We start from the raw sequence: 16414 nt of genomic DNA on the forward strand, positions 1-16414 counted from the left end.
GAGCCCAAGTACTCATGTCTCCTGTGTTCTTTGATCATAGGTGTAATACCGTGTCACCAGAGTGCGAGAAGCCCTGGGAAATTATAATAGTGCTGTGTGGAATTCCAGTCTAAACTCTTCTCCCTGTGTTAATTGCAGTAGATAAGAGAAAGACAAACAGAGGCCAGAAGCTCCAACTCTGGCCCAACTGCTCCAACCGCAAGGATGGCAATCATAGACCTTATGAGTTTTCAAGAGAAACTCCTGAACCGAACAGGCTCAGAGAGAAAGAAGAGAAAATTCTGGAGGAATAATTGCAGACAGAGCAAGTCATCTGGGTCCAGGTCAAAGAACAAGGCGCATGTGGTGATCTGCCTGTTGCTGGTAGAACTTTGTGAAAGGTTTGCTTTCTTTGGGATTGTCTGTAATACAATTCTCTTTTGCACCGTCAAGCTTGGATACCAAAATCACCAGGCTGCCAGTGTGAACCTGTGCTTCGTTGGCACTTCTATCTTGATGCCTGTGTTCGTGGGATGGTTTGCTGAATCTTGTATGGGAAGGATCAAGGTGGTGTACATCTGCATTTTTCTTCATTTTATAGGTAGGTACTACTTCAGTAGTTCACTTTAATGTGTCTGCATGGAGTGGCAGCTACGACCTTAAACAGGAGGTATGAGTGAACCTCTACCAGAGAAACCATGTCACATACATTAGGCCTGACCACACACACTCATACACTAATGCTCCCCTTCTCATGCATTCGAGAAGCAGTGTGCAGAGAGTGAAGGGATAGCCAGCCTAATGTGTGTTACTTGGTATTCCAGTCTATAAGCTTCTGGCTTTACGGTCTTCACCCTCCTCTCCACTAGAGTCCCATTTCCACTGTGGCCGTGTTGGGTATGATTTCAAATCAAGTAAATTGAAATGATGATTTAATATCATTTTGTATGATTTTAGATTTTTATTTCACATATTCAAGTGATTGTGTATCTTTTTCAGTTATAAAATCAAAGATCATTTGCTGATGGAAGTTGATTTAATCTTAGGATTCATGGATTTATTACTGTGATGGTCTAAACTCAAGCCTAAGCTAACAAAGTCTGTAAATTCTATTTATATAATAATTATTGCCATATATGGACATGTAATTTGCACGTCCAGGCTTATCAATATTGATGCTTAGTCTATAGTCCTGTCCCTTGACAATTACATTTAATAGTATCATCTTACTTTGCCAATGTTCGATTTGAAATAATTTGTTGACCGATTTTGATTTGGAATCACAACAGGCTTACCGATTTTGATTTTAAATTGTTTTCAAAATGATTTTACCTAACACTGCACTGTGGTAGGTTGGGGGGGGGGGGGGGGGAAGGAGCAGGAATGCACTTCTCTATTTGGCAAGATTTCACTTGGCCCTCAAGGGTCAATCTGTGTGACATCAAGAAGAGTAACTCCAATGAGTCAGAGAGGCATCAGGCCTCACTGGCAGCCACCATCTTTGCATCTCCTCACCCTCACACCCCCGCTTTTCCTCATGGCTCAGATTTATACTCCAGCTGCATTCCCTGAAATATCTCGCACTTTGGCCTTCAGTCTCATTGGCAAGGTAGATCTCACACTTTGGGACACACCACTTGGTTTCTCTGTAGCACAGGGCAGAGGTTACAATCCTACACAGAAAGCATGAACGATAACCTACCCAGAGCAGCAGCTACAACCCTAAACATCTTGCTGGGCAGACTGGATGAGCTATTTTCAGTTTTATCTACCATAATTCACTACGAGGCTTTGGCTAACACATAGCTGGTTAAGTTGATATTCAGAACTCAACCGGCCATGGGTTCTCGCTTAAAGATAGGACTGTTTTTTATGGGTCCCATTTATGCAGATAGCCTGGCTGGTTAAGTGCTGACTCTGTCCCCAGAACGCCCCCAAAATAACCGGTTTTCATTTCTGCGCTAACCACTAATTTACAGCGGCAATAAACGGTTAAGTGCTACTGAAATTAGTGGATAGCTCCGAACAAGCGATTTAACTGATCTGTGGCCATGTCTGTTCCTCTAGCGCTATGGCATTCAGAGGAGAATTAAGCTTAAATAAACACTGGACATTATTCCTGTCTGGAAGCAGCATGAATGAAGTATTATACATTAGAATTCAGAAACACTAGAACCGCCAATGGGTTCCATTTCGTTCAAGCAAGCTGACGCTGTTCTGGATTTTACTGCATTGTATGCATGGACCTGAAATCTGACTTCTGTTAAATAAAGCACAAGGAAAGGCTTAAGAGGCCTAACCTGATTTGCTTATTGTTATACCATGGGGTTCACTAACCCACGGTACTGCACGTAAACGAATCCCATGGTAACTATTAAGTGCATTGCTGCAGCCAGACATTTCGTATGTTCTCGGCTGCAACAATACAAAAAGCAATCCCTTCTTTAGCAGCCTGGCCCCCCCTATGACTACAGATAGAGGGATAAAGCCAACATTTTGAATCAGAATCACTGAGCAAGGAATACCCGAGGGTTACTCCTAACCCACCAGGGAGATCTCTGATAAGTGCTGAGGAAATGCAAAGGAATGGCGGTTCCTGGGGGAAGTTTGAAAGGGAGTCAGGCTTCAGGGAGGTGTTTGAAAAAGGATCAAGGGTGGGGATGTTAGCTGCCTAATGCTCTCAGGCCCTGATGCTCAAAACTCCAGTGCTATTCTGAATAGTGCCATAAAGCACCACTGAAACAGAGTACATAAGTACATAAGTATTGCCATACTGGGAAAGACCAAAGGTCCATCGAGCCCAGCATCCTGTTTCCAACAGTGGCCAATCCAGGTCACAAATACCTGGCAAGATCCCAAAAATGTACAAAACATTTTATACTGCTTATCACAGAAATAGTGGATTTTCCCCAAGTTCATTTAATAACGGTCTATGGACTTTTCCTTTAGGAAGCCGTCCAAACCTTTTTTAAACTCCGCTCAGCTAACCGCCTTTACCACATTTCTCTGGCAACGAATTCCAGAGTTTGATAACACGTTGAGTGAAGAAAGATTTTCTCCAATTTGTTTTAAATTTTCTACACATTGTAGCTTCATCGCATGCCCCCTAGTCCTAGTATTTTTTGAAAGAGTAAACAAGTGATTCACGTCTACCTGTTCAACTCCTCTCATTATTTTATAGACCTCTATCATATCTCCCCTCAGCCGCCTTTTCTCCAAGCTGAAGAGCCCTAGCCGCTTTAGCCTTTCCTCTTAGGGAAGTCGTCCCATCCCCTTTATCATTTTCGTCGCCCTTCTCTGCACCTTTTCTAATTCCACTATATCTTTTTTGAAATGCAGCAACCAGAATTGAACACAGTATTCGAGGTGCGGTCGCACCATGGAGCGATACAAAGGCATTAGAAAAACAATGCCGTAATGCTCAACATTAATTAGATGCAAATATAGGTGTGCTCATAGCATTGAGCATTAGTGAGTTTGGCAGGAGGATTGTGCTTGGTGCATTCGCAGAAGAGTTTCACGGTAAGCTTGGCGCCTGTGCACATGCGCCTGATAAAATCTGAACATGAAGCACACTTGGCGTCTGTTTTCTGCAGCTTAAATATAAGCATTTACATTTTTTTTTTAGCTTGGACACTTATATTTAGACGCAGGAAACAGATGGTAATGTGTGATTTCACTGGGCGTTTTTAAATTTTTTTTTTTTCTTTTAGCATGGACGCTTTAAATTTAGATGCAGGAAACAGACACCAATGAGTGCTTTCATATGGCACTGCTGTTTCTCATGCTGAGGTCAGGCAAGAGTCATTATCCCATTGGTTAAGGTAATTGCATCGTGAATCGGAGTATACGTCCCTCACTGCCAGATCCTCAGCTGCCCTAATTCAACATCCATACACTGAGCCTCCAATGGATGCAAATTTATCTCATGCATATTCCTTTTGGATATCCTGACAATCTGACTGGTGGTGGGGTCCCAGGGACAGATTTGAAAAGTCCTGACTTCTGTGGTCAGCAGTGCCCCCAATTACATACAGTAAGTGGTTTTTTAAACAAAGTATCTGCAGCTTTTCTATGGATAGCTTTTCCAAAGTTAACCAATTAAAAAGGGATGTGGCTAGAAGCATTCCAGGGCTGGGTATAAAGGTGTTTAAAATGGCAATATTCAACTGCTAAACAGATAACATCAATCCAAGTGGTACTGAAGAAATAGCAGGTCTAAAGTTTATTTATTTATTAGGATTTATTTACCGCCTTTTTAAAGGAGCTCACTCAAGGCGGTGTACAGTAAGAATAGATCAAACATGAGCAGGAGGCAATTAGAGCAGTAAAAATATTCGAAAACAACACAAAGTATGGCATAGTATACTACTTACAATGTCAACACAATACCAGTGGTGTAGCCACAGGTGGGCCTGGGTGGACCGGGGCCCACCCACTTAGGGCTCAGGCCCATCCAACAGTAGCACATGGTAATGAAAATGCTGCCCTCCACAATACTGGCACCTTCGCATGCTCAGTTTTCAGCACATGCCTGCTGCAAACTACCAAGGTGGAGACTGGAGAGAAGCATTTTCCCACTAGCTGAGATATTTTTTTGGTGTGGGGGTGGGGGAGAGAACATTTGGTGCCCACCCACTTCTTGCCTAGGCCCACCCAAAATCTGCTGTCTGGCTACGCCCCTGCACTATACGCAATAGTTAAACAGATACCGTACCTCTATTTTAGCCATTTAACCTTATCCATGAATTTTAAGGCTGCTGCAGGTATGTAGTCAATCCCTGGCTATTACGCTCCATGATGTATAATACACATTTATTTGACCACCAGTCACACCAAAAGACATCATAATTGTTTATGATTAAACCCAAGAGAATCACAATTATCCAATAGTCACAGGTGAAATTCTGCCTGCACCACTTGTAGGAATGATTCTGGCATAAGACGGCAACGCATTTGAGAGTCATGGAAGTTATTTAACTATTTTTACCGATTTCCGCCTGTTCTCTGCTTTTGCAGGCACTGCCATGCTACCTCTTCTTGCCTTCCCTTTCGAAGACTTATATCTGGACCCTCACCATATTGCTCATATTCTCTCTAAGCGAGAGCAGAACATTCTCTTCTACATAAGTTTACTGGCTACTTCCCTTGGCACAGGAGGCGTAAGAGCTATAATTTGTCCACTGGGCGCTTACAATCTTCAGGACTGCAGACAGAAGGAATTGCTGTCCTTTTTCAACTGGTTTGTACCATGTTTGTTGCAAAAGAATAAGTTGTGGAACATTCTAATCACGATTGAACTATAGTTGAAATTGTCGTTGAGGTCTTTGCTTTGAAAGGATTCCTGGTAGCTTCCTTTCCAGCAAAGAAAAAGGAACACACATGTCCAGTGCTTCCCACAGGAGGGGTGAGAAGATGTAAGATATATTAGCCTTTCTCTTAAACAGAAACAGCAACACCAAGGGGCCCTTTTCAAGGTAAACTGTTGTCTCACAATGCATTATTATCCAGTCAGTTAAACTAGCAACCCAAGGTCAACAAGGAAGATTCTATTTTTCCTGAATGTTGACTGCTTATTGCAAGAATGGGTATAAACAATTCACTTACTGCATGCAGAAGCTAGAACCAGGAGTCCCTTCTGCCCCAATAAAAGTCTTTTAACTGGATATTGAACAGTTACTGACAATATTGCAAAGAGATGGGTCGGGAGTGTCTGAAGAATGGGTCTTAGTTTATTGCAGAGGTGAACTGATCAGTAGAGCATAAAATTGAGGAAGTTGAGAAGTTACACAAAAAGGGGAAATTTGGTTGGGCTTAAAAGAAAGGTGTGTAGTCAGTGCATATTTTCTAGCGAAAAAGGTGCCGGTACTCAAATGCTAGGCCACCCTTCAGGGGGTGGGGTGATCACTAAGGGACACACCCCACAATAGCCAGGCCCCCCCCCCCCTGCAACCAGTCACAGAATCTATGACAAGGCAGAATTGGTGTGTAGAGCCTGAGCTCTTTCAATAAAACTTGGGAACCATGGGTCAATTTTAGCAGACAATAGAAAAGATGCCGGTACTTCCAAGTACCCCCTCAAAAAAAGGAGAGTCCACTCCAAAGAAGGAAAAGAGCAGGAAGGAGTGAGAAAGAAGAAACCCCACACTGAGGGCACTGAGGCAAGCATCTGTCAGGACTTCAGTGATGGAGGGAGAGGGTCACATGATGCAGGGACTGACCTATCAGGGTGCAGAATGCAAGAGCAAACAGGAAATGACAGCAGCATTGAACACATGTTAGAACTACAAATGCAGAACATGTGCACATCCTTCTGGTTCATTTTACATCTATAATATCGTTTAATAACCATATGGTTGCTAATGCCCACCATGAACATTATGTGGGGTATCCTGAATTCTTGACCAGTTATGATGCCCAATAGTTACGAGGCCACCAAGAGCTCCAACACAACCTGCATTTATATATCTATTAAGTCAAGGTTCATTCAACTATCTTTAATATTATCAGAGTCCAAGTTTGCAGCATTTTGCAACGAACACGAAGTCCGAAAGTGTTGTTTGATCCTAGTGTCATCTGTGTGGTCTAAAAACATCTTAGCTTTGCTCTAATTTATAGGCATGACACTGTACAAGTCTGCTAAAATGTTTTAGCAGTATTACAAGAACAGTGTTTTAATGTAAAGAAAAGCACACCTGGATTGAATCGGCACTCCCGCAAGCGGTCTGCTTTTCCTGTAACCCCATGCCTCACACTGAACCAGAAGATCCTAGCGTAATTAGGGGTTTTATTGTCTTGGAAATAGAAGCTCTGAACAGACAATTTAACAAATGAAATTAGAGATTATTGTCTAGATAGTTCTTATAATTAGTAAACGGCTTGTCATATTGGCGTTCTGCTCAGAACAGTCACTGTGGTTTTCCAAACTAGCCCTCACATTCTAACACAGATTAAAATACGGTGCACAAAATAATTGGAAACTAATGCAAGTACCAGGGAATCATAAAATATGCTTTTATGAACGTTATGGAACAGGTTGGGCAGTGCAGACTTCACTCAGTGTCTTTGGTTTGCCCAAAGTACGTAAAATCCTACTTTTTGATTCTATTTTGAGCCTTAATTTGTAACATCATCTTTGATTAACTAAGGCTTCCAAGGACTCGGACTGAGCAGTATTCATTTGTGAAAAATAGCTTGGGAGAGTTTCTTCTGTTGGGATCTCACATCTTTCAGAACTGTATTTAATCAATGGAGTTTAATCAAAAAGACCTCTCTGTGTTTGGACAGGAGACACAGTTAAGGGAAAATGCTATATGTAGAAATCCCAACGGGTCATTCCATTTAGTCAAGGAGCTTTAAAACTAAATTAACAGTTCTCGTAAATGATGAATGAGGGAACCACTATTGATTAAATCTAAACCCCGCTGAATCAGAATAGATTCAAGCACTTGGACTCAAACCAAGACAGGCCTCCAGCCAACTTGGAGAAATCTGAGGGACTTAGGGCTTTTTGGTTAAGTACCACCATTTCCTGAAATAGTCCTTCTTTAACCTGACTCAATCAAAACATTTTCCATTGGATATTCTTTTCCTGTAATGATTTGTTGTCAATTTTGCTCTAGGTTCAATTGGTTGGTGAACCTCAACTCTTTCATCGTCTTTTTGGGCATTGCTTACATACAGCAGTCGGTGGCTAAGAATCTTGGCTTCCTTATTCCATTTGTATCTGTCGTTATGGCCCTGATCACTATCCACATGATACGCACTGAACTGATTTATCAGCCTAAGAAAGGTAAGATTTGTATAACGGTTCTGAAATGTGAGACTGGATAGAAGTCCGAGGAGGTGGAAGGAAGCCACCAAGGGTGTTTAGCCTGAAATTTTTTCATTTTGTATCGTTTTCCATGTTGTTTACAGGAGTTTTCATTTTGTATGGGAGGTTTTGTTTTTTGTTTTTTATACATTGCAAGAGCGTGTGCTCTTTTGGAAAAGAATGCGCACTAAAACAAACCCCAAATTTGGGAGGTTTTCCTGTCCTTTCCGATAAAAACAACATGAAACTACATCGGATATATCACTAACATTTCCCATTGTAATTTCAAATGAATGCACACAGTGGCATAGCTAGGTGCGGCCATGGGGACCTGGGCCCCCCCCCCCCCCCCTCCAAATTTCATCTGGGCCCCTGCTTTTGCTGGCAGGGGTCCTCAACTCCCACCAGCTGAAGCATTGTCCAGCGCCAGTCTCCAGCACCGCCTCATTGCCTGCCCTGCTCTGTCTTCCCCTCACGTCCGACACGCTCCTTTTAGTGAAATTGAGCATGCTCATTTTCACTAAAAGGAGCGTGCACGACGTGAGGGGAAGACAGAGCAGGGCTGGCAACATGAAGACGCCAGAGACCGGCGCTGGACAATGCTTCAGCTGGCGGGGGTTGGGGACCCCCGCCAGTCAAGGTATTTGCTGCGGCTGTGGGTGGGGAGTGGCAGGGGCTGTGGCAGGGCAGCGGGAGGGGGGGACAGACCAAAATGTGGCCCCCCACCTCATGCTCTGGCCCCCTCCCACCGTGAGGTCTGGCTACGCCCCTGAATGCACATCTCTAGAAGCCACTGTTCTGAAACAAACATTGCCTGGAAAAGTTCTTCTGTGGGGAAAAAAATATGCCTCTTTGTGTCCTATTTTGCAGCGGGGGAAAATGTGCTGCTTATCCCAGCGATGTAGGATGTAAGGTTGGTTAGACATTGGGAGAGGGCTTTGGCTCCCAATTATTGGCACTATAACAGGGTAAGCAGTTAGCCTGTGAATTTGTGTCCACCAGCGCAGTAACAAGCGCTGGCAATTTCCATTCACTAATTCATGTGCTAACTGCTTAGCCACACAAGCATATTACAAGTGCCATAATGCACTTTGGATTTGCAGTAAGGGAAATGTTTTCAATTTTTGAGTGGAAGAGTAGTGTAGTGGTTAGTGCAGTGGACTTTGATCCTAGGGAATTGCGTTCAATTCCCACTAGAGCTCTGGGCAAGTCATTTAACCCTCCATTGCCCCAGGTACAAAATAAGTACCTGTATATACTATGTAAACCACTTTTAATGTAGTTGCAAACCCCACAGAAAGGAGGTATATCAAGTCCCATTAACAAGATTCCATGCACAATCTCAAAGAGTTGCAACATTCCATGCAGAACCGCAAAGAATAGCAAGATTCTGGAATCTCAAGGAGTGATTTGAGATTCTGGAATGTTGCTGCTATTGGAGATTCTAAATGGAATGTTGCTGTTCCACTAGCAACATTCCATGTAAAAGCATGCCCTTGCAGATCAGCAATGCAGCCGCGCAGGCTTCTGTTTCTGTGAGTCTGACGTCCTGCACATACTTGCAGGACGTCAGACTCACAGAAACAGAAGCCTGTGCGGCCGCGTTGCTGATCTGCAAGGGCAGGCTTCTACTTGGAATGCTGCTAGTGGAGGAGTAACCTAGTGGTTAGTGCAGTGGACTTTGATCCTAGGGAATTGAGTTCCATTCCCACTGTAGCTCCTTGTGACTTTGGGCAAGTCATTTAACCCTCCATTGCCCCAGGTACAAAATAAGTACCTGTATATACTATATAAACCACTTTTAATGTAGTTGTAAAACCACAGAAAGGTGGTATATATCAAGTCCCATTTCCCTTTTCCACTTGGCTGTGCCATCTTTTGTTAATTCTTTCATTATTCAATGTGGTTTATACAAACATAAGTCATGTTTATTGGTCATTGGTTATCTTTTATTTGATACAAGTTTACCTCATTCATTGTATTTATGTTTATTCTTAGTTGTTTTACCATTGTTATACTGTTAACAAAATTTGTACGTTTTATGTTGAACTGTACCTGCTGTACACCGCCTTGGGTATATCTCCTCATAAAGGCGAAATCCCGATAAATAAATAAATACTGTCCATTAGTACAATTATCTAAAAAAAAAAGGTAAAAGACAGAAGGAAGCTTAAGTTACATGTGTAAATGTTTGTACATGAGAACCAAAGGGGTCCTTTAACTCAGCTGCGTCAGTAAATCAGCTTAGCCTGCCCTTATGCTGGCCTTTCCCGAACGCTACGCCCATTTCTAACGTGGTCATCAAAAAGGACTTCTTTTCAATTTGTTCCATTCAAAATTACCACAGGATCACTTACTGCCTCCTCTTTAAGGGCTCTTGCACTGTGGATGCGCTAACCTTTAACGCACACATTCCCTAGCCGATTAATGCATCAACGCCCGTTCTCCGCCCCTGACACACTCCCTAAAATAGTTACCACGCAGTTAGCATAGACAGGTGGCAAAATTAATGTGGGATGCTTCCCATATTAGCTCATTTTTTTGCTGCGTTAGACGCATGTAAAGCACCTAATGCAGTTTCAGAGAAGGGCCCCAGAGTGAAAAAAAAAAATAAAGCAAATACTCTTTGCAATCTTTTAAAGATATCTCAGTTTCTGGCCCTTACAATAAGGCGGGGCTACCTGCGCACTCTTTGTCTGTGTAGCCATGTAGCCATGTAGGCGTTCCGTCTGCCTTTCTGAAATCTGCCTGGTCCCAATGCGTCTGTGCTGCATTTGCAGGAGGATCCCTGTTTGCAACCTTCGGAGTGTTTGCTAACGCGCTGAGGATGTGCTGTGTCCAGCACCGCCATCTTGGTGGGCAAGTGAGCAGCTGGCTGGACCGTGCCAAGGAGAACAATGGCGGCTGCTTCAGCGAGGATCACGTCGAGAGCACAAAGTCCCTTGTCAAACTTCTTCCATTCTTCAGTTTTCAGATTCTGTACAGAACCTGCGTCATGCAGGTAAGAGAATGGCTCGGAATGCTGAAAGGCTCGAATAAACCGCAGGCTTGTGTGGGATTATTTCTACACTCCGACAGGGGCAGAATTATAAAGTGTTCTTAGACAAAGAAGAGGCAGAGAAAGAACTAAAAGAAGAGACCTGTGGGATTTTATTGATTTTTTCTATAGGCAAAGAATGAGAAAAAGTCCTTTTCTATAAGGTCCTATGTGTACGCTGCATCTTTTTATCTTGGGGTATAAAAAGTGTCACACGCTGTTACTACAATTACTAGAGACTTTGTTTGAAAACAACAAAACAGCTGAAATGAAATTTGTTGCTATTTCTTATTTTTCAAATCCAAAACAAAAAGAACATTTCATTTTATGGGCTTTAAATGATGTTAAACACATACTAAAAGCAGGTTGAGATCATTTCACAAACACTTAACAAAAGGAAATTGTTTTAAAAACACTCACTAATGAAACAAAACAAAATCAAAATGGGAAAAAAATCTCTTCCACACCTACAACGCTGGACAGATAGTAGACCCCCCCCCCCCCCCCCCTCCCTCCAGAAAGCTTACAATTTAGTGGAAAAACAGAGCTGCCAAGTAACCCAGTTCCAACAGGGAGATTTTAGGAAGGCCTGGATTTCTGCCAGCCTCTTGGTGCATTATGGGACCCGCAGTACTGATTTCAATGAGTAGAATCAGGGACTACAAATCCCACATTGCTTTACGATGTAAGTTTAAAACCAGGACAGGCGGAAAAAGTCTCTCTCCCAGAATGGGTAACTTGGAAACTGAGACACAAGTACCGTCCAGATTTGCAGCCATGAATCGCTTAACTATTTCAGTAAACATGTTTAAAGATTGTGGTAAGCACCTTTAAATATATGGAAGTCTGGGATATCCTCTTTAACATCAGCAAAATTCGCCCTTTCCTCTCTGAGCACACCACCCGAACTCTCATCCACGCCCTCATTACCTCTCGCCTTGACTACTGCAACCTTCTCCTCACTGGCCTCCCACTTAGCCATCTATCCCCCCCTTCAATCCATTCAGAACTCTGCTGCACGTCTTATATTCCGCCTGAACCAATATACTCATATCACCCCTCTCCTCAGGTCACTTCACTGGCTTCCAATCAGATACCGCATACAGTTCAAGCTTCTCCTTCTCACCTACAAATGCACTCAGTCTGCAGCCCCTCATTACCTCTCCACCCTCATCTCCCCTTACGTTCACGCCCGAAACCTCCGCTCACAGGATAAATTCCTCCTCTCAGTACCCTTCTCCACCACTGCCAACTCCAGGCTCCGCCCATTCTGCCTCGCCTCACCCTATGCGTGGAATCAATTTCCTGAGGCCCTACGCCAAGCCCCCTCCCTACCCATCTTCAAATCCTTGCTCAAAGCCCACCTCTTCAATGTTGCCTTCGGCACCTAACCTGATACCTCTCAAGGAACCTAGACTGCCCCAATTTGAGTGCCACTACTTGATTGTCTGTACATTTGTCCATTAGATTGTAAGCTCTCAGAGCAGGGACTGTCCTTCTATGTTATATTGTACAGCGCTGCGTAACCCTAGTAGCGCTTTAGAAATGTCAAATAGTAGTAGTATATTTGGATCTGAAAGCTATTTCAGAAAGGGGGAGGGGGCTGAATCAGACTTCAGTATATCTAGACATGCCATCAGCCCACTGCAGATGAGGCAGGACTTAAAAGAAAGTGCTGACAAGATAGAGCCTCAGAGCCCTGGAGTGTGAAATCAAGGCCAGACTGCTCAATTTCAGTGAAACATCTGTTGTTATCCTTCCTCTAAAATGTTTCTTAAGAACTTTCTAAGGGTCTGTATATATGCAAGGCTACAGCTCATTTCACAAACCTCTTTGGAAAGTTTCCCTGCCTTTTCTCCTCTTTATGCCAGGAAGCAGGCTCACTAGTGAGCAAAAGGTGCCTTGTTAAAATATACAAATGTGGCTTTACACAAGGGCTGTAACCCATTCTTCAGGACACACCCAGTCAGTCTGGTTTTCACCATATCTACGGTGCATATTTAGAGGACAAAGGTGAATGCACCGACTCCCTCGTGCATATTCATTTTGAACATCCTGAAAGCCTGACTGGCTGGGTGTGTCCCAAATGTTGAGAACCACTGATTTTGCACTAAATAGAAATGCATTCTGTTTTCAAATGCAGATTCCTTCAGGATATTATATCCAGACCATGAACTCCAACTTGAATCTCAATGGGTTTCTTTTGCCCATAGCAGCGATGAACGCCATAAGCATCACGCCCTTATTGGTTCTTGCGCCTTTCCTGGAATGCATCAATGGAAGCCTGCTATTCACTGAAAGGGGGGGGCTGTTGCTCTCATCATACATAAGTGAGTGAAATTTATTGATCCGCTGCGTTCGTTGAGCACCGTTCTCACTCCCTATTTGCAGCGTATTTTGAAGATGTGTTCAAATTGCCCAAGCACTCCAGGTCAGTTAAAAGAACTTAGACCCTGCCACAAACATTATTATTATTTATTTATATATTTACAGTTGCATACCATTAAATGAGGAAGTTATCAACATTGGCTACCATTAAGATGCATCACTTTACTGTTAACCCCAGTTATTAGTAACTAGGTCTCATTGTATAAAATGGGACCTCTGCTACAATAGCACAAGTTAATGGTGCAATAAATGGTAACCCATGTTGATAACTTCCCCCCTTAGTGTGAAGAGTTTCAGTCTGGTAACCAGAGCTGAGATTGTGATGTCATAATGCCTCATTCCACCAATAAGAGCCAACCTCATCAGTGATGTCACAATGGCTTGACTGTCCTATATTTGGCTCACTTTTATTACATACAGCAACTGATATTGTGATGTCATAATGTCTCGTTCCATCAATGCTTGAGCCAACCTCCTCAGTCACAATGCTTTGATTGTCCTATACTTGGCTCACTTTTATTACATAGAGCAGTGATTTCCATTCTAGAGACATTTCTCTTTTCTTTAATTAAGGGAGAAAGTTATCAACATGGGCTACCATTAAGATGGGTTATTTTACCATTAACCTGGGTTATTAGTATTAACTCTTAGTTAACTCTTAGTAGATGACGGCAGAAAAAGACCTGCATGGTCCATCCAGTCTGCCCAACAAGATAACTCATATTTGCTGCTTTTTGTGTATACCTTACTTTGATTTGTACCTGTGCTCTTCAGGGCACAGACCGTATAAGTCTGCCCCGCACTATCCCCGCCTCCCAACCACCAGCCCCACCTCCCAACCACCGGCTCTGGCACAGGCACAGACCGTATAAGTCTGCCCAGCACTATCCTCACCTCCCCACCACCAGCCCTGCCTCCCAACCACCGGCTCTGGCACAGACCCTACAAGTCTGTCCAGCACTATCCCTGCCTCCCAACCACCAGCCCCGCCTCCCGATCTTGACTAAGCTCCTGAGGATCCATTCCTTCATTGCCTAAAATGGGTCCTGTGCTAAAATAGCATACCTTAAGGGTAGCCCAGATTAATAGCTTCCCCCTAAATCTATTCCACTTCAAAGCAATATAAATTAAACATAAATGCAAACTGCATAAAATATCAAACACCTATTTCCGAAAAAACCAATGTGCCTGCCCACTAAAATCATTTGGAGTTACCCAACCTCCAATATTCAGTGGCACTAAAACGGGACGTATGGCTCTGGGCAGGTCAGGGGTGGCACAGGAGGTGGTATTGGGGAGGATCTGGCGGTTATGCAGATGCCGGCAATATGCAGTGCTGAGATCCATATAGCTAACCCGGCCAAGTTAGGACAGCAAAAAACTGTTAGCTATACGGGTTACTGCACAGAAGATCAACTGGGACCCACATAACATTCAAATGTTTTATCCCTGCCCCCTAAAACAGCCCCCCCTCCCCTTCACTCTCTTCCCAGTCCATGACATTAAGACCCTCACCCCGAACATCCCCTGATTCCATAGCCTCCCCTCCACCCGGACCTTCCTTGGTGGTCAAGTGAGAGCAATGGAGGCAGGAGCGAAGCCCACCTGCGACTGCCTCAAGAAAATGACTGTCGTGGCCTCTCACAGCAACATAGTGGTACACATTGGGGCGAGATTCCAGGGGAGAGGGGGGGGTCTTAATGTCATGGGCGGGGGGAGGGTGAATGGGAGGAGGTGGCTAGAGAGGCTCAGATGGGTAAAACAAGACATTTGAAAGTTATTTATTTATTTGTTGCATTTGTACCCCACATTTTCCCACCTATTTGCAGGCTCAATGTGGCTTACATAGTACCGGTCCCCAGACCAACCTTGCCAGCACCAGTGCCCCCCTTCCCCTTCCCTCCTCTTCCCTGTGAGTAGTTTACTATATTTTAATTTTTTGATAACCACTGTTTAACCTAAACACCATAACAAAATGGTTTACAATAACAAGGATTAACAAGAAAGAAATAACGATCAGCAAAGACGATACATTAGGGCAGCAGTGTTTCATTTGTTTTGCTGAGAGCATTTTGGACTGTTCTTCTCCAGCACCATCTGTATTAAAATCGAAAGCACATACTGTTTTTGTCCTTCGAGGCAGGGGGTTTTATCTACCAAAACACGGTCCCGTGTCGGGTCTTGTATTGGTGCTTGCTCTCTTCATGTTGAGTGTACAGCACTGCGTGCGTCTAGTAGCGCTATAGAAATGATAAGTGGTAGTAGTAGTAGTAGTAGTAGATGACTTTACAATGGTAGAAATTTGAGGCTCTTAAGCTAAGTAGATTATCAGGCTTATTTTCGAAAGAGGACGCCCATCTTTCGACACAAATCTGAAGATGGGTGTCCTTCTCACAGGGTCACCCAAATCGGCATAATCAAAAGCCGATTTTGGGCGTCCCCAACTGCTTTCCATCATGGGTACGACCAAAGTTCCCGGGGGCGTGTCGGAGGCATAGCAAAGGCGGGACTTGGGCGTGCCTAACACATAGGCATCCTGAACCCATAATGAAAAAAAAAGGGGCGTCCCCGACGAGCATTTGGACGACTTTACCTGGTCCAGTTTTTCTTACGACCAAGGCACAAAAAGGTGCCCGAACTGACCAGATGACCACCGGAGGGAATCAGGGATGACCTCCCCTTACTCCCCCAGTGGTTACTCACCCCCTCCCACCCTCAAAAAAGAACTTTAAAAATATTTTGTGCCAGCCTCTATGCCAGCCTCAAATGTCATACTCAGGTCCATCGCAACAGTATGCAGGTCCCTGGAGCAGTTTTAGTGGGTGCAGTGCACTTCAGGCAGGCGGACCCAGGCCCATCCTCCCTACACCTTTTACACTTGTGGTGGTAAATGTGAGCCCTCCAAAACCCACCACAAACCCACTGTACCCACATCTAGATACCCTCTTCATATGATAGTGGTGTACAGTTGTGGGTAGTGGGTTTTGGGGGGGCTCAGTACACAAGGTAAGGGAGCTATGTACCTGGGAGCTTTTTCTGAAGTCCACTGCAGTGCCCCCTAGGGTGCCCGATTGGTGTCCTGGCATGTGAGGGGGACCAGTGCACTATGAATGCGGGCTCCTCCCACAACCAAATGGCTTGCATTTGGTTGTTTCTGAGATGGGCGTCCTTAGTTTCCATTATCACCGAAAATTAGA

The 16414-nt window shown here is 43.9% G+C and overlaps 1 protein-coding gene across 1 annotated transcript in view; it reads left to right on the top strand.

Annotated features, from left to right (window-relative positions):
• Positions 1–204: 204 nt before the first annotated feature.
• Positions 205–16414, top strand: part of SLC15A5 (solute carrier family 15 member 5) — a 29554-nt gene continuing 13344 nt past the window's right edge. The window contains exons 1-5 of the mRNA XM_030214817.1: positions 205–580; positions 4999–5221; positions 7602–7771; positions 10573–10793; positions 12973–13159. Coding sequence (XP_030070677.1) covers positions 205–580; positions 4999–5221; positions 7602–7771; positions 10573–10793; positions 12973–13159 — 1177 coding nt within the window. The remainder of the gene's footprint in view (positions 581–4998; positions 5222–7601; positions 7772–10572; positions 10794–12972; positions 13160–16414) is intronic.

The sequence above is a fragment of the Microcaecilia unicolor genome, chromosome 9 (assembly GCF_901765095.1).
Source record: "Microcaecilia unicolor chromosome 9, aMicUni1.1, whole genome shotgun sequence".
In the NCBI taxonomy this organism is placed as follows: Eukaryota; Metazoa; Chordata; class Amphibia; order Gymnophiona; family Siphonopidae; genus Microcaecilia; species Microcaecilia unicolor.